Source organism: Zootermopsis nevadensis, unplaced genomic scaffold (genome assembly GCF_977971745.1).
Source record: "Zootermopsis nevadensis isolate Lab colony 2312 unplaced genomic scaffold, Znev_1.0 Znev_ptg000061l, whole genome shotgun sequence".
Lineage (NCBI taxonomy): Eukaryota > Metazoa > Arthropoda > Insecta > Blattodea > Termopsidae > Zootermopsis > Zootermopsis nevadensis.
In genome coordinates, this window is record NW_028259192.1 from 6,387,092 (window position 1) to 6,412,569 (window position 25,478).

At 37.2% G+C, this 25,478-nt stretch overlaps 3 protein-coding genes and 1 long non-coding RNA gene across 10 annotated transcripts in view; 2 read left to right on the forward strand and 2 right to left on the reverse strand.

Moving 5' to 3' along the window:
- Positions 1-11,125, reverse strand: part of LOC110835921 (snurportin-1) — a 32,843-nt gene extending 21,718 nt beyond the window's left edge. For 2 of the 3 annotated variants that reach the window (XM_087340327.1, XM_022076627.2), the window contains exons 1-4: positions 10,756-11,117; positions 7,108-7,201; positions 6,817-6,957; positions 10-195 (exon numbers count right to left, since the gene is read on the reverse strand). In XM_087340327.1, coding sequence (XP_087196453.1) covers positions 10-195; positions 6,817-6,957; positions 7,108-7,201; positions 10,756-10,907 — 573 coding nt within the window. In that variant the 5' untranslated portion in view covers positions 10,908-11,117. Of the gene's footprint in view, positions 1-9; positions 196-2,651; positions 3,452-4,797; positions 4,985-6,816; positions 6,958-7,107; positions 7,202-10,755 lie in introns of those variants that run through there. The other variant, XM_087340326.1, reaches the window with a different exon arrangement.
- A 200-nt stretch (positions 11,126-11,325) lies between these two features.
- Positions 11,326-15,142, forward strand: NC2beta (negative cofactor 2beta). The gene is made up of 4 exons (XM_022076635.2): positions 11,326-11,482; positions 11,861-12,090; positions 13,814-13,977; positions 14,630-15,142. Exons 2-4 carry the CDS (start codon positions 11,862-11,864, stop codon positions 14,747-14,749), a joined length of 513 nt encoding a protein of 170 aa, XP_021932327.1. The 5' UTR covers positions 11,326-11,482; position 11,861; the 3' UTR covers positions 14,750-15,142.
- LOC110835926 (uncharacterized) lies at positions 14,821-17,957 on the reverse strand. The gene is made up of 2 exons (XR_015532559.1): positions 17,354-17,957; positions 14,821-17,237 (listed from the first exon to the last, which is right to left on the reverse strand). It is a non-coding gene; the product is annotated as an uncharacterized LOC110835926 (long non-coding RNA).
- A 41-nt stretch (positions 17,958-17,998) lies between these two features.
- Positions 17,999-25,410, forward strand: LOC110835920 (uncharacterized). Of its 5 annotated transcripts, none has more exons than XM_022076622.2 (5): positions 17,999-18,431; positions 18,600-18,845; positions 20,191-20,321; positions 21,763-22,526; positions 22,877-25,410. In XM_022076622.2, the coding sequence occupies exons 2-5, from the start codon at positions 18,797-18,799 to the stop codon at positions 23,721-23,723; spliced, it is 1,791 nt and encodes a 596-aa protein (XP_021932314.1). In that variant the 5' UTR covers positions 17,999-18,431; positions 18,600-18,796; the 3' UTR covers positions 23,724-25,410. The 5 variants fall into 5 exon arrangements, with proteins under 5 accessions (XP_021932314.1, XP_021932317.1, XP_021932313.1 ...); XM_022076625.2 differs by lacking the exon at positions 17,999-18,431 and having other exon boundaries at positions 18,486-18,845; positions 22,877-23,025; positions 24,150-25,410; XM_022076621.2 differs by lacking the exon at positions 17,999-18,431 and having other exon boundaries at positions 18,486-18,845.
- Positions 25,411-25,478: the final 68 nt, after the last annotated feature.

Consider the following 25,478-nt stretch of genomic DNA (forward strand, 5'->3'; position numbering starts at 1 on the left):
TCTTCATACCTCACAGTCAAGCATTGGCTGGTTACTCCATGCTAATACATCTAACACATAGTAGCTGTAATTGGCAACATTCCAGATACAATCAAGTATGGTGTATCCTTTAAAATCATCATGGTTGCCACCTGGAAGGATGCTTTGGAATGTTGCCAAGTGATAACCACTCTTTGAATACGCTCGTGTGTTCCCCTGAAATGGAAAAAACAAAAACAATACAGAATGTTCAATTTCAAACGCAACCATATCTACTTCACAAAAACATCTTCATGAGATGAAGAAGTTCACAATTGCAGTATTCTGTTGAAGGATAAATTACAAACACTTAAAACAACATAAAATCTGCAATACAGTAGGGCACCGCTTATATGGCGGGTTAGGGACCAGACCCCCGCCGTAAAGCGAAAATCGCCGTAAAGCAGATCTTTGCCTTTTTTCACTTGCAAATGCGTATCAAAGCTTAATAAGATGTTACACTATCATATAGTAAGTGCACAATAGCGCTAGGCCTAAGAAAACGATATGAAATTAAAATGAATATCAGTAATACACACATTGTCCTCAGCTTATAGTGATTGGTGAATATAAATTTGAAAATTGATATGCTTATAGTAGGAAGGATGAAGGAGAAGGCACATCTTCATCATCTGACTCTTCAACAAATCTTATTCGTTTTGGTGATAGTTCGGAAGCTCTTGCAGGGGTTGGTGTTGCTGATGAAGTTGAAATTTCTGCAGTTGAAGATGGGGCTGGTGCTTTCTTAGGGCTACCGCACACGTAAGACAAACAGTCAGACGATTGTTTCGTCGTTCGCACAAAGCCCTTAAGAACATATAGAGATGCGCACACTGTTACGACACGACAGCGACACGACTGGCAGTCGGTTACCTCTACCGACAACCCCGGACTTTTCTGTCTACCAACTGTCGTTGGCCCTTCGAATTATATGAAAGCGCGCAGACGAACGACCTTTCATTTCGTGAGAGCATTTGCAGACAGTAGACGATTGTCAAACATGGATTTTGTTGAAACTGCTATAGTATGTGCACTTGTGATACGCCTCAATAAAAGGAGGAAAAGGAATTACTGGGTGCATCCATTATACAGTGAGAGACTGTTGAAAGGAAAATTCCATACTACGAGGCGCGTCCCAAAAGTAAGTTTCCCACTCGTCCCACAGCTAGCAAACCTTATATTGAGCGAAGCGACTGTGCGTACGTGATAGAGCAATGACGTAGCATGGCGCATGCACTAACGGTACTTCCCGCGTTCTCACAGTAGCATCGTTGCAGCTGTTGAAGATGGAGGTTCTTATTCCAGCTCCCGCCGACTGTGAAGTGCGGTCAGTGATAAAGTTTTTGAATGCACAGAGCATAGCGCCGATCGAAATTCATCGTCAGCTGTGCCGGGTCTATGGGCCTAACGTCATGAGCAAGCAGATGGTGCGTCGCTGGTGCAGACAATTTTCAGCAGGTCGACAAAGTGTGCATGATGAGAAGCGCAGTGGGAGGCCATCCATCATTACAGACGACCTTGTGGAGCTTGTGCGGGAACGCATTATGGATAATCGTCGCTTCACAATTACGAAACTCAGCAGTCATTTCCTGCAGATTTCCCGCTCCTTGTTGCACAAAATTGTCACGGAGCACCTGCTGTTCAAGAAATTGTGCGCCAGGTGGGTGCCGAAGCAACTGACACCAGAACACAAAACAAAGCGCATGGAGTCAGCATTGACATTTCTGCAGCGGTACCATGATGGCGGCGACGAGTTTCTGGACCGGATCATCACAGGTGATGAAACGTGGATTGCACACATTACCCCAGAAACCAAGCAGCAGTCAATGCATTGGCGTCACAGTGGATCTCCCTGTAAGACGAAATTCAAGCAGACGTCCGCGCGGAAAGTGATGTGCACGGTGTTCTGGGACACGTCGACTTCCTGACCAGAGGTGAGACGGTGAATGCTGAGCGTTACTGCGAAACACTGCAGAAATTGCGACGGGCCATTCAGAACAAGCGGCGCGGGATGCTTAGTGCCGGTATTGTCTTCCTGCACGATAACGCTAGGCCGCACACGGCTCGACGGACAGCAAGTCTCCTGCAGGAGTTCAGCTGGGAGGTGTTTAATCATCCACCCTACAGCCCGGACCTCGCTCCCAGTGATTTCCATCTTTTCCTACACCTCAAGAAATTCCTGTCCGGTCAGCGTCAGCGTTTTGAGAATGACAGAGAGGCGGAGATGGTTGTCACACAGTGGTTCCAATCCCAGGCGGCAGACTTCTACGATACAGGTATTAAAAGTTGGACCCACGGTATGACAAATGTCTCAATTCCGGTGGCGAATATGTTGAAAAATAGCTGGACACTTGCTGTATCTGTTGCAATAAATATTTCCATGACATTGTGTTTTGTTTCTGTAAACGGCCCCAGGGAAACTTACTTTAAGGACGAGCCTCGTATGTATGAAACATTACGGAATTATCATGCAAAATTCTTTTCATATTTTCGCATGAGTACACAAAGTTTTGATGAACTTATATTATTGCTGAGACCGAGTATAACCTATCAAGATACGGATATGCGTTTCGCTATTTCACCTGAAGAAAGACTGGCAGTGACACTAAGGTAAGTGAATAAATAAAATCAACTTTACATTAATTATTTTTATTATTCTTATTTTCCTTATTGTTAAAGAAAGAAACTTAGATACAATGTGAAATTATGCCTTGCTGTAGACAAATAACCTAGGCAGACAGCCTACTTACTATCTAAAGGTCTGATATGTCAGAATCACAAGAGAAATTGGAATAATATGTTTGGACTATGTCATTTGAATTTGGAGAACTGAAATCAGGATGCACTGGAGTAGATGAGCAACGTCGTTGTATTTCTTCGCAGTTGACTCAGGTTGTTGCAGCACCTTGCTTCCAAATAAATGCATTCCTGTTGCTATTTAACCCAGATGGCCCAGCTGCATTCAACATGAAAGGGGAGGATTGTCCTGCCCTTACGTTTTCAATCACGATCAAAATTCTTATCTTCGCCTGTAATTTTTTCTCTTCGCCTAGCTTTTTGAGCGAAGGAAGTGCGAAGAGTACATCTTCGTCGTCGGTATTTCTTGAACTCAAAATGTTAAGTAAAGATTCCTTGAAAGGCTTCTGTTTGTTTCTCCTTTGCTGTTTCTTTTTTTCTTCCCTGGAAGATTGTGGTCTGTTTTCAGCCTCGTTTACGTGGTCGATTCCCTCTTCTTTATCGCCATCGTCATCTGGTATTACATTTGTTTCCGTTGACTTAGATTCCATTGTGGGAAGTAAAAATAACAATTTTTCAAAATATATATATTTCCTCCTCTTCGATGCTGATTGGCCGGACTTGGTCTGTTTCTGGGCGCGAAGCTCTCTGCTAAAACATGATCTTAAATTCTGCCACTTCTTTTGTATCTCTCGACCTAGAAATAGTGACAATATTTTATATAATACAACTTTATAATACGACCCTACTATTTTATGCTATGTTGTACGTGTAGGTCTATTATGTTCTGTGATGTGATAGTATTTGTATTATATTATGACCATATTCTAGACTTGTCCCATTTTTTTCAGATATTTGGCAATCGGCGCAAGCTTCAATTCGCTGTCCTTTGAGTTCTTAATTGCACCTTCAACGTTAAGGTTGATAATCAAATGCACCTGCGCCAACATTTGGAGTATTTTACAACCGATCTATATACCAGGAAACATAAAAGAAGAAGATTGGATCAAAATAGCTGATCAATTCTACCAAAGAACCAAGTTTCCCAATGTAATAGGTGCCATTGATGGAAAGCATAATCGCATTATCCAACCTCCTGCAAGTGGATCAACTTTTTACAATTATAAAAAGTATTTTTCACAGGTGTTAATGGCATGGACTGATGCAGATTACAAATTTATATTTATAGATGTCGGCTCATACGGATCTTCAAGTGACTCAACCATTTTTAAGAATTCGAAAATGGGGAGAATGTTGGAACTGAATGCCTTTGCCCGCTTATGAAGACGACCGATCGTTGCCGTTCTCTGTTGTGGCGGACGAAGCTTTTGGGTTATCAAAACACGTCCTGAGGCCATATGGAAAGAAAAAGTTAACAATGCTCAAAAGAATATATAATTATCGACATACAAAGGCTCGCCGAATGGTGGAGTGCACTTTTGGAATTTTACCTAACAAATGGAGGGTTTTGCACAGACCATTAGATGTCAGCATCGGCTTCTGCGACTGCATAATTAAGGCATGTTGTGTACTTCATAATTTTGTTCGCTGTAAGGACGGCACACGTTTTGTTGATACTGTACAGGATATACACAAATAATGGTGCGGTTTCAAAAGTTAATAAATAAATATTTCTCACCTGACGGTGTATGTTGTGCCCGTGTAAGGTGAGAAATAATTTTTTTATTAACTTTTGAAACCGCGCCATTCTTTTGTGTATACCCTGTATATGATCGTCCTCTTGAAAGTACTGTTGTTGATAACATACGAAATTGCGGAACCGATGTTAGGAGTTTCTTGTCGAAGTTTTTCATTTCACTTCAAGGATCAATACCAAAGCAATACGAAAAAATGTAATAGGCAGGTCGTGTGAAGACAATAAACATTTTACCAAGAATGACAGATTTGGTGCCATATAAGATGAAACAACATTTAATTTGGAATAAAATAAAAATTATCAAGCAAATCGGTCTACACTATAAGTAAAAATTTAAATTGTTAAAATGTAATTGTTGAAATTAAATAAAAAACAAATAAACTAACCTGTTTCAGTCTTTTGATCGGGTGACAATTCGCTCCAACCTGATACCACAACTGAACAAATCTCTTGCCAAAGTTCTCTTTTAACATTGATGTTTGCAAAATCTTTCAATTTTTTGTCATAAAGAGCAGGGCGTCTTTCTACCTCTTCAATTAATCGTTCGATATCTTCTTGCGACATTCCTGACTTCTATACTCGGCGAGGATAGAGCGAAGAACGTGGAACAAAAGAGAACAAGAGAACGACTGTTTAGACGTACGTGTGCGCTTGCTCGTGGACTGAACTGTCGTGTCGTTTATGGGTCGTATGCTTCAGCCGACAACGACAGAACAGTCAGCCGACGGTTAAGTTTACGTGTGCGCTGGCCCTTAAAGTATGAGAGCAATGAGCTTTGCCTCATAGAATATCGTTTCCTTTCCCTTAGAATTTCCTAAAAGCATGCAATACCATTTAGAAGAGTAGCATTGACTTTAGAACTTCTATCGAAATTTGGGTCTATTCTCTCAAAACCTGCTATTCCAATTTCTATGTGGTTGATATATTCTTGCAATTCCTTGGTTGTCATTTCTCTCGGGACATCAGAATTATCATCAGGATGAGACTCCTCTTCTTGAGAAATCCTCCTTTGCTCTTCAAGCAGAAGAAGATCTTCATCAGATAAGGGCTGGTCATGAGACCTAAGCAATTCTGCCACATCCTCAGGATCTACTTCCAACTCCAACTCCCTTGCCATTTCCACAACATTTGAAGTCACTTCCTCCACTGGATTTGCAAACCCTTAAAAACTGTCCATAAGTTCTGGAATTAGTTTCTTCCAAACGCTTGTAAGAGTACTTTCTTTAACTTCATCCCATGCATCTCTAATAGTTTTTATACCATCTAGAATGGTGAAACCTTTCCAAAATGCTTTTAATTTATTTTCTTTTGATGCTGCTGATGTATCACTGTCCAAGGCATTTATAGCCTTAGCGAAAGTCCTCCTTACATAATACATTTTAAAGTTAGCAATTACACCTTGGTCCATAGGCTGCAGTAATGAAGTTGTATTTGCAGGCAGGAAAACAACATTTATCTCAGGATACATGCCAATCAGAGCTCTAGGATGTCCTGGGGTATTATCAGAAAGAAGTAAAATCTTGAAAGGAATCTTCTTTTCCTTTCAGTAAACTTCAACTGTAGGCTTAAAATAGTCCGTGAACCAAGTTGTAAAAAGACTACCAGTCATCCATGTTTTGGCATTGGATTTATAGTAAACTGGTAGGCTAGCTTTTGCATAATTCTTTAGTGCCCTAGGATTCTCGGCGTGATAAATGAGCATAGGCTTCAACTTACAATCACCAGCTGCATTAGCCCCTAACAAGAGTGTTAGCCTGTCTTTTGCAGCTTTGAATCCAGGCATTGACTTCTCTTCTTAGGCAATGTAAGTCCTGGATGGCATCTTTTTCCAATACAATGCAGTTTCATCTACATTAAAAATCTGTTCTTTAGTGTACCCACCCACTTCGATTATCGTAGCTAGCTCTTGTGGATACCTTTCTGCAGCTTCTGTTTCTGCACTAGCTGATTCACCCTGCACTTTAATGTTATGAAGTTGGCTTCTATCTTTAAACCTTTGAAACCAGCCTCTGCTAGCTTCGAATTTCTCATCAGCAGCTTCCTCACCTCTCCCAGCCTTCATAGAATTGAAGAGACTTAAAGCCTTGCCCTGGATGATGCCTCGGCTTAAAGGCACATTGCGGCTGGTTTGATCTTCAATCCACACAACTAAAAGTTTTCCATGTCGGCAATAAGGCTATCTCTTTTTCTGATGTGGTCGGCAAAGAAAGGGATCCCCAAATCCTCGTGTATTTGCCTGTTACCAACATACCAAGGCGCGTTAGTAACAATGCGAAGACACTTGAGCGCCGTATTAGCGGATCGCCGTAAAGCGGGGCCCTACTGTAGTAATTAGTATTAACATAAATTATGGACAGAAATTCATGAAACAACATATGGATTATATAACAAGTTTAGCAACTTACTCCAGTAGCCACAACCAAAGTTCTGCGGCCCTCTGGACATGGAACCAAGTACCACAGTTCTGCTAGATCCTCTGGTACATGTACCAACCATTCAGACAACATCAGTCGACCTCTATAAACTCTACACTGCCTTGGCTTAGCCTGAAGACAAAGAAATTCAGAATATGTATATTATAGAATGCATTTAGATGATTTACTTCAGATTTGGTTGAGGCCTTGAACATTATGGTTGCTACTCAATTTTGTGTAAACATTGTTTTATTCAGTTTACCAATTATATCTACAGCTTACCTTAACTGCAGTCCATTCCATATCATGTTCCTCAGTTACATCATTCAGTTCCTCAATTAGCCCACGGCTTGCATTAAACGTTTCACATCGTTTCCTGTTTTTACAAAACACAACAAATTGTTTTACACAGCAAAGAAGGGTAACTGTATAGGCCTGAATATGCAGTAGCTAATAAACACTCAAAGACAGAACAGAAGCAAAAATAAAAAATAATGCTGTCAAAGAAAGAAGGTGTGAATCTGTTCTCATGCATGTTGCATAACTGTTCATTTTATGTTAGACAAGCAGGTGTGATAGGTTTCATAGTGTGGGGGTATTCAAAATTGAGACACGGAGTGGGCCAACATCAAACTTTACCAGAAATTCTGTAATGGAAGTGCTGCAGATGCTTTGGACAAACTACGGCAAACAAACAATATCCTGGTCCAAGGTGTCTGATGGCCATGAATTGTTAGAAAATTACATGTACAACAGAGAGCTTGAATGTTGCAGAACAAGAAGAATGTGAAACAGGTGTGTATACTGTCCACTCTGATTGTTATCAGATGGAAGAGACAATTACAAAGAAAATTCTCAATTTGTTGATAGCAGCAACATCATCCTCCAAAATTCTGAAGATGCATTGTGTCTTGACACATCATACAAAAAATGTTGATGCAGAAAGAATGAATTTAACACAAGTGGAGACATCATCAACAGTCAATAACACTCCAGACTTTCTCTAAAAGACTATCATTCATTCACCTTACGGTGCAGAATATTCCTTGAAAAGTCAACTGTATACAAAGCTTGTTAAACTTTCTTTATTGAACATGAAGGTTCATCATTGTGCTCACAAAATCGTGCCATCGGACTCAATCCTGAGCTAGCTGCATCCAGTTCACTCCATCGATACCTGTCTCCCTAAGGTCCATCTTAACATCATCTTCCCACCCTTGCCTAGGTCTTCCCAGCGGTCTCCTCCCTTCACCCCTCCCCTCCCCCATGTGTGCCACATGTCCCGCCCACCTCATCCTCTTTCATTTAATCACCCAAACAATATCATGTGAGGAGCAAAGGCCATGAAACTCATCATTATGCAACTTTCTCCATAATCTGTCTCCCTCCCTTTCAGGTCCACATATCTTCCTCACCACTCTTTTCTCAAACACCCTCAATCAATGTTCTTCCCTCAAAGTGAGAGACCAAGTTTCACACCCATACAGCACAACTGGCAAAATTACACTTATATATATTTTAATCTTCTTTTTATGAGACGGGAGGACAACAGATTTTGGACTGAATGATAACAAGCATTCCCTAAATTTATCTGCTCTTGATTTCGTCATGAATGACATTCTGACTTGTTAGTGTCATCCCCGAGCACTTGAATTTTGTCACATTTTCGAATGATTCATTAGCTATCCTTATATTCTGGTTCTGTCCTGAATTCTAATGCTGAGACATGATAATTAGTCTTTCCTGCATATATTTTTAGACCAACATTCCTACTACCACTTAAGAATGTTTCTGTGTTTGCTTTTATAGTAGTTATTAAATGTCACTGTTGATACTAGTTTGGCTATATAGGTAAAGATCATGTTTATGTTTGCAGGATATTTTGATAGCTTTAGTCATCCATTTGTCACCCTCAGTGAACTAGTGGTTAGTGTGCTTGCCACTGGACCCAAGGTTAGGGGGCTCAAATCCAACCGAGGTCGATGGCTTTTTAAGGTGATAAAAATCCGTAGCACAACTTCCTTTGGAGGGGAAGTAAAGCCAGTGGTCCAATGTCGTAGATTTATGGCACGTAAAAGAACCTTACAAGCATGAAATGAGATGTTTCGTAAGCACAATTAATGGGGCCATTTCTCACCCAAGTTGCTCCTGATTCACTACTAGATGGCTCTAGCAGTCAAATCAGTATTGAGTAAAATTGTGCAGAAGAAGTGGGCTGGTCACTCACTACTCACAAATGAATGCTTCAAAGACTAGGAAACCTCCAAAAAGGAGGCAGCGAAGACCCAAAACTGGAATGTAAAGCCAAGGAAGAAAAAGAAGTTAAACATTCATTAGTTTTAAATACAGCTTTCTGTTAGCAGCAAGATTGAAAGCTTGCATAAAAAATTATTAAGATGATGTTCATAAAATTGTAAAAACTTTAAATAAGCTCCAAGATTGTTTCATACTGATTACCAATTTTAATTTCTTTGATAAGTTATATGCTGTGTTCCAGGATTCAGGAAGCAACTGTTAAGTGACAGTATCTAGAACAAGATTCAGGACAGAAACTTGTAGATGGGGAGCCAACTGTTTAGAACATACGTTTTTCCTTATTCAAAAGAGAAACGATCAGAATAGCTTGTAGATGATGGTATGTTGGGAGCAGAGGTAGTATTAGACAGGTATAAGGTTTCATAAGACCCAGTGTTGGGTTGGCTCGTAATGCAACACCTGATGTCAAGGATTATTCTTATACCATCGAATACTCAAAACTGTTCCTAGCAGTTTCTGATCACATTATTATTGAAGGAATCAAATCCGTACTGCTGTCAGTATTACATTCTGCAAGCTACTAACAGCCTCTGGCCATAAAATATCACGAGCAAAGAGATTAAAGTTTTCAAACTACCTATTATCTACAGGTGGCAGCAGAAGAGCTACTGGTACATGACAAACAGTACTAGACATTTGTCTTGTCTAAAGGAATTATTCAAAACCTATTTGTTCATAGTTTAATATTATGCTGATACTGTCCACTTGCCCTCTGCACAGAAAAGCAGATGTAGGATCATCTGTGTAAGTTGAGAAGTGTAAGTACCTAAATTTGCAATATTTCAAGGTGTAATATCATCGATGACCTGTACAGAAGGAAACTTACTTATTGTGACACTTTTTGATGTAACAGAAGGAATGTTACAAAATGTTGGTTCTAGAGCCCTGAAAAGAAAAAGTGGGATACTGTAAGGAAAAATGACAGCAGCATAATGGAAAGAAGAGAGGCTGGTACACTAGCAGATGAGGGGAATTTTTGGTGTGAATAATGCTTTGAAGCCCCAAGTACTTCAAACAGTGACACACAAACTATGTTGATAAGAAGAAAGAGGTCTCACACAAGTTGCAGAACTTCAAGTGAACAAAAATCTTTTGTCTAGTTATAATAAATTATTTTATAATACAGAAGCCATATGAAATGAAATGACCCACTTGGAATTTAATTAACAATTTGTTCACAACCTTTTCCTTGCAGTGAAGGCATGGCTGTAAATGCTAAGGGAATATGCCAAGGTAGGAAAAAGAACAAGACCAAAATCTTCTCAGTTGCCCATCTGGAGAAAATCCACACAAAACACTAAGCAATGAGTGTATACTGTTGTGAGCGCTCTGGTGATGAAGTGTGCATTTCTATGTGTTGGAAACTGTACCAAGAAAAACTGTCCCTCAAATGGTAGACTGTATTATGGGGGTGAAAAGTTGGTGTATAGCAGGAACAAATAATTCTACAGTTATCTCTCTCTAGGAAAAGAAACGTTTACACTATGCGTTCACATTTTAGTTAAGTCAGTGATGTCATAATGATATAAATTGGGACAGCAGGGGATACTGGGATTTAAAATCCTGGTACTTCACTGGTTCGGTAAATTAGCCTAGTCATTTTGCAAAACTCACTGTTTCTGTTCTTCAAGTAGCCGCCTTCTTCTTTCATATTGGTCTGGCACATTATTACGAACTTTATATTGTGCAAATCTTGGATGTGGTGAGTTCAGATTACTTTGACTGGATACAGGCAACGAAGCATTCAATGAATCTGTCAATTCCATACTTTCTACTTATTCAACATAAACAAATGAAAATGTGTATTTGACTACTTTTAACATCACTAAAGCGCACTATAACCTCCCAAATTCAATTCTATGTTTACTAATATTAACTAAACAGATTAGTATCCTCACACACGTTTTTAAAAAGCACAAGCACTATATACACTTCCACATGAACTTGTTTCACATCACAGACAGAACACATAGTCACAGATGATACCTCTCCATTAACACCAACAATTTGCATCAATGAAAAATAAAGCCGGATTTGGTTCAATCGTTTTGATGTACTTGGAAACATAGTGTAATTCCGATGGAACTGCCATAGAAAATATTCCTCTATGTAGCAATTTTTATGCCAATCAGACGATAGACAAAAATCTGTTCTGCGTCGAATGAATTATAGTATTCTCATTCTGTTTTTTCCAAGTAGCGTACCGATTTTAAAGCAACAATCATTTTGTAATGTTGGCACAATTTGCGCAACTTTTGTATGTTCATCTTTCGTTATTGTGTTTAGTTGTTTATGTGTTGTACATTAAAGGCTAAATAAGACGGACGATTGTGTATTAAAGGCAAGTTAACTTTATTTCTTAAACGATTTTCACTTTTAATTTGTACGCAAATATGTGTGAACATAATTTTTTCTCTGATTTTAGTATTTTGCTCTGGGAATAAGGTTAGTGTTGCTTTATTGACATGCATATGTCACGAAATTGAAATATATTCAACACCGTATGATGAATTGCAGTGATCTCCAACTGATGTAGTACATAAAACGAAAGTAAAATATATTATTTTGGTTTTGCTTATTTCTATACAGAATGCTGTAGTCGAAAAGTGACCCATGTAGTGTTTGTGCTACGTGCACTATTAGATCAGTAAATTTTATGACATTTAATGGAGTGAACGTATTTTTTCACTGTTCATGTTCTGATTTTTTGTTCTATTAGAATGGCTTCTTCTGGTTCAATGTCAGTTGATGATGAAGAGCTCACCCTGCCTCGGGCATCAATCAACAAAATGATAAAAGAAATTCTACCAAATATACGTGTTGCAAATGAGTCACGTGAATTGATTCTAAATTGCTGTACAGAATTTATTCATCTTATATCTTCAGAAGCAAATGATATCTGCAATCATCAACAGAAGAAAACCATAAATGCCGAACATGTTTTACAGGGTACAACCTAGTTTTACCACAGAAAGTACTCAATGTAATAAGACTTTAAAGATATTTTGTAATTGTTTGATTAAAGAAATGTATGTATAAGGCGTCTGCATATATGTTGTAGGTATGAGTAGTTTCTTGGATGTTTATAAGTTAATTTTGGAAATTGAAACAGTCTGATCGCTTGGTTATGTACCATGTTGTGATGAAGATAATAATACAAAGGAGGCTTATCCATTGAGTAACCTATACGTTATGTCAAATTGTATAGTGCAGTTGCAGGTACACATTGCCTAATATCAGTGGGACAGACAATTCCTTAAGTAGAATTGTCTTCAGGCGTGTTATGTAGCATTGTTCAGAGAATTTGCTGCCAGAACAAGTGATGTCTTGGGAGGAGGGAAAGGTACATTAAAGAAATTATTTTAATAAGTTTATATTTTGATTTGTCACTGCAATAACTGTGGACAAACTTAAGAGGGATCACTGGCATCCACTGAAATGCCTAGCCATACATAAGCATTATGATGGTAACAGTTCACTAAAATAAATTATTGCACTGCACATTATATGTACTTTACAGTAATGAAACATCCCAATTGTTTGCATATCACCTTCTAGAGTGAGCTGGAGCCCAAACCTCAAACCACATAAGATTGTTATGAAGACGATGTTTTATAAAGTTTCATTTGGAAAACATTTGAGGCCTGATAAGAATGTATCAAGACTGAATTTGTCAAAATTAAAATACTCTGCATACAGGGAAGAGCAGTTAATCCCCATCTAAGTAGGCTCTTTTAGCGCACACACTTGTTCCAATATTCTTATCAAACTCTTTTGAAAGTTAAAAGAATCTGTAATATAACAGTTATTATGTTTAGCTGGTAATTGCTGCACAAACTGTGTTTAGGTGGGCAGGTAAATTGGCCACATTTTATGTTCTCACTTTTTAAGCCAAAGACGTCTCAGTACTTTTGAATATGAATGTTCCTTGATTCTCTGACCTTGTGAACCATCACCCCATAACTGAAGAAAATCAGCATGACTTTTGTTTAGCTGCACATCTGGTTTGTTTTTGTGGTCATGGCAAATATGATTCCCTTGGTTAGTAGTTTTGGAGTAATAACCCCTGGTAGGACAGTTTTAATAACATTTTCATCACTTTATGCACATTTAAAGAAGTCTGAAGCCACAGATAAGCAGTTTTCTGTCCGTGCAATTATGGATAAAACTTGGTTGAGACAGGCCTCACTCCAAAGTTCTGAGTTCAAGTGGCCTGACATTCATAATTCAGTAAATCATGCGACTGAGCTACTGATCCATAAGATTAACTGGCTGAAGGGCATTCAGGTTGCTCATCACTTTAAATGTGCATTTGGCCCTCTTTGAAAATACATAAATATTAAAAAACATTTACTTATCTCATTGCTTATTTTGCATCAGTTGACCGTCTTTCCAAACGCTCAAATTTTATCACATTCAGACACTGTTAAATTGGTACATGACAAAACCATTCCGACTTAAATGCTGATCACAAATGACTGAAGCAAAGGAAGAAACTGTACGCTTGCTTGAACACATAGAAATATGTCAGGACATGAATTCAGTCTTGATACTTCTAATGATGTTAACTGCTGCTGTGTTACAGTAACATGACGTAAAATTTGTAAGTAGAGCCGGCCTACTTTTGAAGAGCATAAAGGAACAAATACGTTTATTTTTATATTATCGGCAGCATTGGACCGGCTGGGGTTCGGTGACTACAGAGCAGATGCAGAAGCTGTAGTGAGAGACTGTAAGGCTGTTGCAGCAAAGAGGAGGCGACAGAGCACACGATTAGAAAATTTGGGTATACCTGAGGAAGAATTATTACGACAACAGCAGGAGTTGTTTGCAAAGGTTTATTGATGGTTTCATTTTCATAATATTTTTACTTTCTGTTGCATAATTTTGAAATTTACTTTGTGAGGTTTAGATTTTAGTATGTCTGCATGTGATGTTCAAAATACCATGTATATGTATACACAGTATGTACTGTATTTATATAATCATATGTATTTAGTATGTGTGTGACTGACTCTGGATGGACATATTATCATGAGTTGAAACTGTCTCAAAGTGTATGGATATATCTTTGGCCATATTGTGAACGGCAATAAGAGGAATGAAACAATGAGTAGTGTGCAGTGTACATTGAAGGTGATACATGTGGTAAAGCTTGCATGGTATGTGTATGATATAGTTTTATTTAAGCTAGGCGCATTCACAATTCAAAATTTGCAAAGAAAATGTGTGGAAACCCTGAAGTTTCTGGTACAGATTACACCTTTCCAGTTTTATTTTATGTCAGTGAACACAGTCATATGATAATTTCAGTTTAGAAAAACTGTCATTCAGTTCTCAGTTGATAAGACAGATTCTCTAATTGGTCATTGATATATATTTTTTGTTCATTAAGTCCTCTCTTGTTAAGTGATCCTGTCATTTCCATATGTTCATGTTGATGTGCAGTTAAATTCCTGCACTGTACACGTGGGCTGTTGGGTTGCAGGCACGAGAGGAGCAGGCTGCTGCCGAGCAACAACAATGGCTGCAGCTTCAGGCTGCTGCTCAAATGGTATCCATGCAACAGTCTAACCAGGAGGACCTTGATCAAGAGGACTACTCCTAGGTTCAAACCCCAGTCATCAGTGATGAAAATATCTAGTTTGTATTAAACAGTTACAATAATGACTCGGTATGCAAAGTGTAATTAAACTTTATTGCTAGCACATGGCTTTTATGGTCAGTTATTTATGAATTTATAAAAGTGATAAAACATGTAAATAATGGTAGAAGGAGGAAGTTCTGTGACCTGATAAAATTTTATCCTTTTTCACTCTTTTCTTATGATTAATTTCATTATAAGTAACATCACATTCCACAGTCTGTTCTTAAAGTGGTTGTGGCCATGTTTCTTGAATTCTTGTTATTCTCCTTGTTCTCAAATTTGTTGGTGCAATTATGATGTATGTTTCTAGGTCATTGTATGGCATGAAGCAATAAAACAGTGCCTGGTGTGTAATTTCTCAGAGTTTATGAATGTATAAGATTATACTTTCTATTTTCATTTCATTGCTATATATGGAGACTGTTGACATTCTGAATATATGCCAGTATCAATGCTGGATATAATTCTGAGATTTGTATCCATCTGGTAAATTACTCTTTCCTTTTCTCAACCTTTATCTTATCAATGACTCATATCCTGCACTTCAGGCATACTGATGCATTTTGATTTGCAGAACATATTGCAAAATATGTTTGTTTTTTTACATATTTGATAAGAATGTTTTGTGTCTTCCAAAGCTACTAGCACTCCTGAATATATCACATTTAGAATTTTTGTTGCACTCTTAAAAACACCAATACACAGCCCCACACAACTCTCCTTGCATTTTACTTGCAGACTTTCATGCAAAACCAGTGTGACAGTTCACTCTGGAAGAATAAATTGGACGGCAGTTCGAAGTTTTCTCTCTAAAACAGCTGGTCTGCAATGGGACAATGGAAATGAGATAAACTCTGTGCAATTTCAGATTAACTCTGTTGCATTTGATGGGAGTGGAATGAAATTTACTTCATATGATAGAAACAAAGCCTTTTGATTCGAATTAAATATATTGCTCTGGCCTGTGACACCAGTTGTAGCAGACTGAATCACAACTGAAATAATCTTTCAATATTGCTTACTCATTCATGTGTTATGTGGCTGCTAAAGGGGTTTATTCCAAATATGAACCTGTATGCCTTAGGTCATTTTTACTTTCCTTATTTGGAACTACTTGTTGATAAACTGTTCTGTAATCGGGCTACCAGCAAATATAACTAGAAAGATTGTATTAATTTTACTATGACCCTTGGCAGACTAAACATACATGCCCACAGCAGTTATAAGCCAAGTACAGTCAACTCCAATATTTCCTACCACTGTAAATATGCAGTATGAGGATAAATTCTGAGAATAATCAATAAAAACATGGAAAGACGAGTTTCTAACTTAAAAATGCTATAAATACACTATTGTAAAATGCAGCACTCTGGGATGGTTTAAATTCCTTTCAAATCCATACGTGCTATAGAAAGCAATAATTTAAATACTGTACCTAAAATGTTAATGAACATTTTATGGCCAGGGTACAAATTATAATAGCTGTACTTGAGATATTCTGTTCTCGTAGACACAACAAATTTAATAGCACGTTTTAAAAATGAGAGTATTTTTATGCATTATCATCTGCAAATATTACTTGGAACATTTTTCCAATTTAACTTCCTTTTCAGGTGTTTGTGCACAGTATCTAAGAAAAATATAATCATTGTAATAATCATATTTTGATTTAATACATTCAATAAAATCCTAGCTCATATTTGAATTGTTTTGTAATTTTCTCTTTCCTTGTCTATTCATAAAATTCTCATTTTGTTTAGCATGTCAAAACTAATGTTTTGTCACCTGTGACATAATCATATATCAGCTTGGTTTACGCTCCCAAATAAAGCCAAAGAGGCTACCTTCCAATCTTTCAGGAGACACAATATGTGTAAACCAAATAGTCGGTAATATTGAAACGTCCTTTTGTTTCACTACAGAAGTAATCATTTCAGGTGCATTTGTAGCACCACTTATTGCTTTTTCACTATGCATTGTTGAGTGTGGGCACGAACTTCTACACTACTTCTGGCAGAATGACAGCAACAAGTTTTTGTGGTCAAATGCAAATTGTGATGGTCCAGATTCTTTCTTCCAAGAAACTAAGAATAATTTCCTTTTATTATATTTATAAGCAAATAACTTTCACTGTCCCATTTACATGAAACCCTCTGCCCCCACTCCTGTCAAATTGTACCTCCATATTATCATTTTCCTCAATATCGATTCTTACTTTGTAACTGAAAGTTCTCCTAAATACTTACTGTTGCTGTTAAGAAGCATTAGGACTATCCCAAAATACAAATAAATAAATAAATAAGGAAAATGCTTTTATTTACTTGTAAAACTACAACAAACATTACTTCGGACGTGTGGTGCAACAGCAACCCACGTACATCTGGGTATAAAGTAACCACACAAAACCATGAAGAGGGCCTGCGCTCAAATGAAATCGAAGGCAATCCACCTACATAAACAAGCCAGGAAAGTGTAGTCAGCACTGAAACACGTAGAGTATCCTCATGCGTTGTTTACAACATAACCTAAAGTAACCTTACCTAAACGAAAATAACTTAATCTTACCTAACGTAATGTAACTTCAACTAACATAACACCGCCCAACAAAACCTTCACACCAACCGAACAAACATTAACTAACCTAACCTCACTTAATATTTTTAACGGTAACGGACCTGATTAACCTAACTAAACCAACGTGTACTATTCTGAGGTAAGCTAAACTGTCCCAACAAGGAACAAAATATCTAAACATACACGAATACTTCGGTTGAATCCTACTTACATCATTACGTACCACGATTACCTCGTTAGTAACCGCGGTAAACATTCAAAGAACGCATAACAATGGTCGCCAGTGGTTACCATTGTAAACAAATTCAGACTTCGATACTTTCCACTTTGACCATTGGATTGCAGCACTTCAATGTCCACCTCAATATTTTCTTCACCTGTCGTTTTGTTATTACCGCTAGTAGGATACTCAAAACTATGACTTTGAGGTCGTACAGAATGGCAAAACCTCCACATCAAATTTCATACCGGACGGACAGACACGACCAGCCCATAACGTGTTATCCCTACGCACTACATGCAGAGAACGTATAAATTACAGGACTGAAACATCATAGGAGCTTGGCGCATGTACATTGCTACATTGTTAGTACGAAATAGAACGCAATTCGCTAGGGTGCTTACCTTTTTTTAGACTCCACGTTACAAGCAAATTATTCAGAGATTTAAATTCTGTAGCTGCCGGCATACCAGTATGAAACGCTAAGCAGGCCACACATTCTGAGATTTGTATGTGCCTGCGCAAAACACAAAATAATTTTTGCGGTTGCGTGAAGATCGTTGATAAATAAATGAAATCGTCGCGTTTGTCATGCATATTTAGACTTTGTAATAACAGACTGGTGCTTCAGAGAGGCTATAGACAGGACGATTAATACTCATCTGACAGAAATGAGAATGTTTGTATTCAATTCTCCTTGTCTTAAATGCCACATAGCGAGTTCATTTCTTTGGAGTAGTAAGGCGGTTCTTTCTCATGAATGTTCATACTGAAAAATACTATGCTCCGCCCCCAGCCATTAAGGATTTAACAAAATTTGTTATTTCAGTGCAAAAGTCTTTGACAAAGGTAGGTAATCCATATTTTATACCAATCAATGTGAACTCTGGTGGAATTCTTACGTACTAAAGATTACGGGTCACTGTAATAATTGCTAACATGTTATGATAATTTATGAAGTGAAGCTTATGATTCTTTGTTAGAAGTTATATCTAATGCTACACATGGAATTTCCAGAAAAACGTCCATCTGTGTCTAAGGAATGTTGTTCTGTCCCGCAATGTTCTTCAAGAGCGTCTCGAGACAGATGTCTCAGCTTCCACAGATTTCCCAAAAAAGGAAGAAAAATAACGATTTTGAATGGATTCGGAAAGACAGAATTGAGGGAGTTGTGGGCACAAACTTTACGACTTCAGAAACCCGTTACGCCTTATATGGTTGTTTGTTCGAGGCATTTTTCAAGAGCAGATTTCATTTTACCAGGTAAGTAATTCATTGGAACCAATGCCATTAGTGATTATATAAGGGTGTAAATAAAAAAACATGAACACGTGGGTGCCATCAGGGAGGTGCATAATGTCCAGCACCTGAGAAAACTCGGCAAATTGGGTATCGATTTGGAAAATAAATTTCGTAATTATTTAAATTTGAGTTTATACATTTAGCGACCAGAATGTTGCCTTCCTTGAATTGAACAGTCCACATTGAGAAAAGCTGTATTTTCTATTTCGTGATGCTTCATTTCTTAGTGGGAGGTGCAAAGTAGACCTACCTCCTTGTGGTTCACCCTGGGCAACGTCTTTGACGGCAAAGTGGTCTACAAGCTTGGCAAAAAAGGGTCAAAGATGAAATTCTACATACCTGCCATTTGACATAAATAAATAAAATTTCTTACTGGCACAATGGAGAAAAGAAATTGTATGCTCTTATTTATATTTGTGATTATTCTCACCAAATTTTATAAGCATAGCCAAAACCATTCAGGTGTACCAATTATAAAATTGAGAAGATACATAGGCCTATGTAATATTTTCACAATAATTATAACTGCATATTTTCAAGAATTTCCATTATTAAAAATGCCAAAATCCTATATTCACATGTGGTATGTGAGACTTGATATGGAAAGGTGCAGTTGCATTATTTTAATACTGATCTTCATTAAATTTCTCCACTGTGTACAAGCAAAATAATTCAACATACTTGCTAACAGAGAGGAATGTTTTTCTTTATATCACATTGGCCTAGGTGATTATTGCAATATTAACGAGGAATTATCTGAAGAATTATTTGAAGTTATTGACATTTCTATACAATTTATTAAAATTATTGAACAGAAACTTAATAGTTTTTAAAAAAATTAATTTTATAAACAAAAAATTGTAAAGTATTTGTATAATTTCTGAAGGGGATATACAATATGTAGCCTTAAGGAAGGCAGACTTCATTTGTCACAGACTAAGTATCTGGAATTCCAGAAGAAAGCTTAAAAGCCACGGAGAGGCAAGGTAAACCGTGGTACATAGCACTACCCAAGTCCAGGGAAGTTGTGTCTATAAGGTCCAGGTCTATGAGTAATACCTGAGTTAGAGATGTCAGTCCTCTTTTAAAGACTCTGTAACTGTATTTAATTGCATCTGCATGAAGCACCATAAAACCATAAAAGTAACTTTTATTTTTAATTTTTCAAAGTATAAGCTGGGACACTGCTCCTGTGAACCATACCGTCATAAAACCTGAAACTTTACAAGACTTGGCACTGTGTTTAGTTTGTTAATCATCTGTTCTACGAATTTGTATGTAACTTATTATTTTATTAATGCTTCAGATTTTCCTGCAAGGAAACGTTGTTTGAAGAAGAATGCTATTCCATCCCAAAACCTCCCAGTGTCTTCTTGCAAGATGCTGGTTGGCTCAAAAGACAAAAAAAGAAAGATACAGGCTTATATTCTTAATAAGGTACCTTATGCCCAACATTAATTTGAACAAACTTTAAGTTTACAAGTATTACTTTTATTTTTTATCACACAGGAATAGGGTATTAAAACACCCATTCTATGTGACAGCCAGATTCTAACTTATAATGATATTAGTATTAACAAAAATGTGTATATCTATGAAACTTACTGCAAAAATATTGTAGTGGAAGGTTCTTGGTGCAATATATGTGGCCCAATTCTATAGTGCCTCTTCTCTCAGCAACTGAATGTACATAGTGTTAGTGATGTTAGGCAGGTGGAAATACATACATGGAGTTTCCATTCTATTCCTCAAAATTTAAGCCATTATGATTAGAAGAAAATTATATTCTCTTGATAGAAATACATTTTTCTACTAGTTCCCACTAATGTAACTAGAATACATGTCAGTTTCTATATTAAAACGTTCTGTTAATTCTGTGATCTAACATCCTCTGAACATACTCACTGCTGACAAACTGAAAACACATGTTGTAGGCCAGTTTCTATATTCAAAACTTGTCTGGTGAAAATAAGTAAGAAAATAAATAAATGAACAGGAAACCTAAGCTGCAAATTGGATTGTCATAGCATGTATTACCGTATTACCCCAATGTAGTGAATATGTAAGTAACTGGTCTTAGTACTGCGCCTTGTGAAACTCATTAATGTTTGTGCCACCACCAGTACTTGTAATGTTAGGTGCAAATTTGTAAGTTCCGGCTCCATCATTTGTGCAGTTTTTAGTATAGTTGTTATCTTTGCAATCTTTTTTTACTGTTTCCTTTTAAAGTGAATTATATCTAATGCTATTACGCAGTCCTGCATTTCTATATCTCTGGATTAAATAGATTTATAATTCTTAACTGTTACTCTACATACAGCTTATGCTGTTGCTCTGAACATTTTACAAATATTATTAATTTGTCTGAAGATTCCAGTTTGTGAAATGATACATTTATTTATAAAATTCTTCAGTAAAATTTTTTAACTTTGCTTCTTTGAAGGTCCTAAAACATGGAATACTGTTGCTTGTAAACCCATCTTGAGAAAGAGTGTATGTTATGAAGTAATCTTTATTAATTTTCATTATTTTATTAAGTGTGGTTTAGCACCTGGAGGTACATGCCTAAAACATGCTTACAAGTCAGTTTTAGAAAAGTGGTGATAAGTTTGTATTTTTTCTTCTTCAAAGTAATTACTTTTATAAAGGTGAAGATTTCATGAGTATTCACAATGATGTTATAAGTCACAATGACCACTTTACCTCCATCAACAGTTTCTGTAATGCCAGTTATCAAACATTTGCTGAGTATTTTGACACGCCGAGTTGCTAAATTGATTCTGTGCAGTGGTAGAAATCTACAATCTAATAAGTTCAGATGACCAACATTATTTCATCATGTACAGGGTATCAATACTCGAATGTGTTGTCTTTTCAGGAAGGAGCAGTAGGTATTACGCCTTGTCAAGATAAATATGAAATATGTTTTGAGAGTGTAGATGTTGCAGAAGGGCAGTTTACCACACAAGAACATGAATTACACTCTGAGAATGTGGATACCTTATTAATTAAAGAAGAGGTTTCTACTGAACAATCGAATGAAATGTTTTATGAGAACATGACTGCTTCATCAATCAAAAAGGAGCATCCTTTCACACAAGAACTGAGAGGGTGTTCTGAAAATGCTGATACAGGTGAGGAAAAGTGTGGCATGCATTTCAGCATTGTTGATGTTTCGTCAATCAAGAAAGAGCCAATCGATGAGGTGAACGTTACTCGGGACTCATTTGCTATAGGAGAAAATGAGACTGTGAATCCATTATCAATTAAACAAGAACAAGATATGGAACAAGAAGAATGTGATGCATATTTTGCAAATAATACACAAATGAAGGAAGGGGAAGTTGGCAATATAATTGCAACAGAACAGTCTTCCAGAGGGATAAATGAGACATTTTTTGAAAATGACAATATTATACATATTAAGGAAGAAGAACCTGAAATTCAAGAGAATAACAGCTATATTCCAATTAATGAAAACCACTTTACTACTCAGGGCATTAAAATGTGTTCCATGAATTTAGATCTTATGTCAGTTAAAGAAGAACAGCTCGCTGATGAAAGTTTTGCTGTAGTTAAAGTAAAAGAGGAAGAAATTACCTTTCCAGAACAAGAAGAAAGTGAAACAGATGAAGTGTTCAGGTTGGTACACTACTTGTATTTAGGATTTGAGGTTTCCACAGCGGTCAGTCTGAAGATTGGTGTCTTCTGGGTTGTTGCTGCTTCCGTCATCAGGGCGATGAAGTTCATCGCCCTGATGACAGCGACGTTATTTTCACAAGCAAAAGTAAAATTTGAAGGGGTGTTAAAAATTATGAATATGTAATATGACAATAATCTGTATGCCTGCTGTTGTAATAGTTCAAGGGTACAGATTTTAGTGGAATCAAGAAAGTGCAATTAACATCAGCGATCAGTAGTGATGGATATTAACAATTTATCTATAATAAAACATTTTATATTTTAATATGACTTGTATAATCTTGTTCCAGTATGAATGGACTAACTGTTGCTGGTCAATCACCAACAACAGAGCAACAAAATACATCCAGGGATGTTCATATCTTTCAGCCAGATGGAACTGACCATAGTGCAAATACACTTCATAAATGTGAGACATGTGGGAAAACATTTATGAAACGTAAATATCTTCTTGCACATGTTCGTATCCATACAGATGAACGTTGCCATAAATGCAAAGTGTGTGGAAAAGCCTTTCGATTACGCTATGCTCTTAAGAGACATTTTCTCACTCATAAAAAATGCCAAGTATGCCATAAAACCTTTCGGTCCCTCAAAATACATGCCCTAACCCATTTAGAGAATCAGTCTCAAGAATGTAAGATCTGTAATAAAACATTTGCATCTCTACGTGCTCTTCAGACACACGTTCGTACACATACAAATCAAATCCAAGAATGTAAACTTTGTGGTAAAACACTTACAACCTTAGGATCCCTTAAGACACATGTAAGAGTACATACAGGTGAACGTCCATATGAATGTAAGATATGCAGCAAAAACTTCATACGTTCAAACAGACTTAAGGAACATGTTCGTATTCATACAGGAGAACAACCATATCAGTGCAAGACATGCTGGAAGACTTTCAAGTTTGCAAATACTTTGAGGCTCCATGTTCGTCTTCATGCAAATGAAAGAACATTTAAATGTAAAGTATGTGATAAAGATTTTCAACTTCTAGGTGACCTCAAGAAACATTATATTACTCACAAAAAAAATAACACTTACAACTGCATACTTTGTAATGAAAGATTTACAGATCTTCGTAGGTTCAAGAAGCATATTTTAGTTCACACACGTGAACAGCTCTACTAGTGCATGATATGTGAGCAGATATTTAGGTGTTTAGTCTCCCTGAAGGCACACATTTGTTCACACAGATGAACGGCCATATAAATGGAGTGAGTGTGGTAAAATGTTTCGATATAGATCAACTCTAAAATCACATTCCTTAATCCATTCAAGGAGAGATCCTAATGAGTGCAGGATTTGCAGAAAATCATTTACGGAGCCATAATACTTAAAGATACATTCCTTAATCCACCAGTGGCGGCTGCCCTAGTAGAAATATAATGTCAATGCACACCCAGTTGATTTCAACTCATCTTAGTGTATCACAGATACATATTTGTGCCAACTAGGAAAGTAACCCCACATTTCAAAACTTTACTTAAAGTCTGATGCTTTTATTGCATAAGATTTCAAATTGAACAAAAACAATATTAATCTACCTTATTTCAGGATGTGTCACTTTCGCGAGGAACATCACGTACAGCATTTCCCCCTTCCCCGTCAATAAGAAGCAGTGAAGCAGCAGATTAAAGAACATAAACATACTTCACTGAATCAAATGCCTTGATGGCAGAGCCTAAGGTCAAGGGGGGAGAAGGTATGAGCCCCATGAACATATTTGACATGCAGCATGCCCCTGTAGAAACTTAAAATACCTATTTGACCTGAAATGTGAAATGTTTTGTTGTAGAATAAAAAATTCTTTGATGTCTGTATCACTTAATATGAATAAAATAAAATAAAACTAATGACAAATATGAAGAATGAAAGTACAAGCAAGCATATGGACATAAGAGTGTTGTCAACATCTAGTAAAAAGGAGATAAGAAATTGCTTTGTTAATGGAATAGTAGTACACGACTATCAAATCCTAGGCCATCTTTAATTAATTCCACTTCATTTACTAGAAGAGTGCCTGCAGTGTTACTGCATAGAAATTCAACAGATGCTTATATTTGCTGCTAATCCTTATTGTCCGCGCGGTCTGAGGCGTGGGCCTTCTGCCTCTTGGTCGCTGGGACCGTGGGTTCGAATCCCACTCAAGCCATGGATGTCTGTTCGCGTTTCTGTGCTGTCCTGTGTACAGGTAGAGGTGTTGCCACGGGCCAATCCCTCTGTCTATAGATCAAAGCCAACATCTTCACTGGAACTCAAATTCAGGGCAGTTTTAAGTTTCTGAAATCTCCTTGCTAAAATGAATACATTTTACCTTTCTGCCATCCTTCTATTGTGTTTAATTTCTGAGCTACAGGAAACATCATGAGGAATTGAATCCAGGAAATTTTTTTTGGTGTTGTGGCCTTTGTTCCTGTTACCTCTTTGGACCTGGCACCATTCTTCCATCATGCTTAATTTTTGAGCAACAGAAACAATCTTCATCAGGAATTCAGGAGTTTCCTATGGTTGTAACTTTTGTTGCTATAATCTCTTTATAACAAACAACTTCAGTCTTTGCACCATTCTTCCGATATGCTTAGTTTCTGAGTTACTGGGAAACGAACTCAGGACACTTTTTTCAAGAGTGTTGATCCTCCCATGTTCTCTTCCTGGTCTCAGGGAATAAGCATGCAAAGTGTGTTGCAAATTAGTATATCCATTCTTGATATATAAGTGAACAAATAATATTAACACAATTTCAAGATAAGATTCTTTATCAACTGTCATGATTATGTAATACCAGTGACTCAATAAATGATGTAGAAGGAAGTAATTGCAGCCTATTTTATGATATTGTCCAAACATCTGCCTGGAACTGCTAAGGAAAACAAAAACAAAATT

Coding starts and splice junctions, on each gene's coding strand:
- NC2beta (XM_022076635.2), top strand. CDS start 11,862: ATGGCTTCTTCTGGTTCAATGTCAGTTGATGATGAAGAGCTCACCCTG. Junction 12,091..13,813: donor TGCCGAACATGTTTTACAGG/GTACAACCTAGT, acceptor TATTATCGGCAG/CATTGGACCGGCTGGGGTTC. Junction 13,978..14,629: donor AGCAGGAGTTGTTTGCAAAG/GTTTATTGATGG, acceptor GTTGGGTTGCAG/GCACGAGAGGAGCAGGCTGC.
- LOC110835920 (XM_022076621.2), top strand. CDS start 18,578: ATGCTACACATGGAATTTCCAGAAAAACGTCCATCTGTGTCTAAGGAA. Junction 18,846..20,190: donor AGCAGATTTCATTTTACCAG/GTAAGTAATTCA, acceptor TTAATGCTTCAG/ATTTTCCTGCAAGGAAACGT. Junction 22,527..22,876: donor GAAACAGATGAAGTGTTCAG/GTTGGTACACTA, acceptor ATCTTGTTCCAG/TATGAATGGACTAACTGTTG.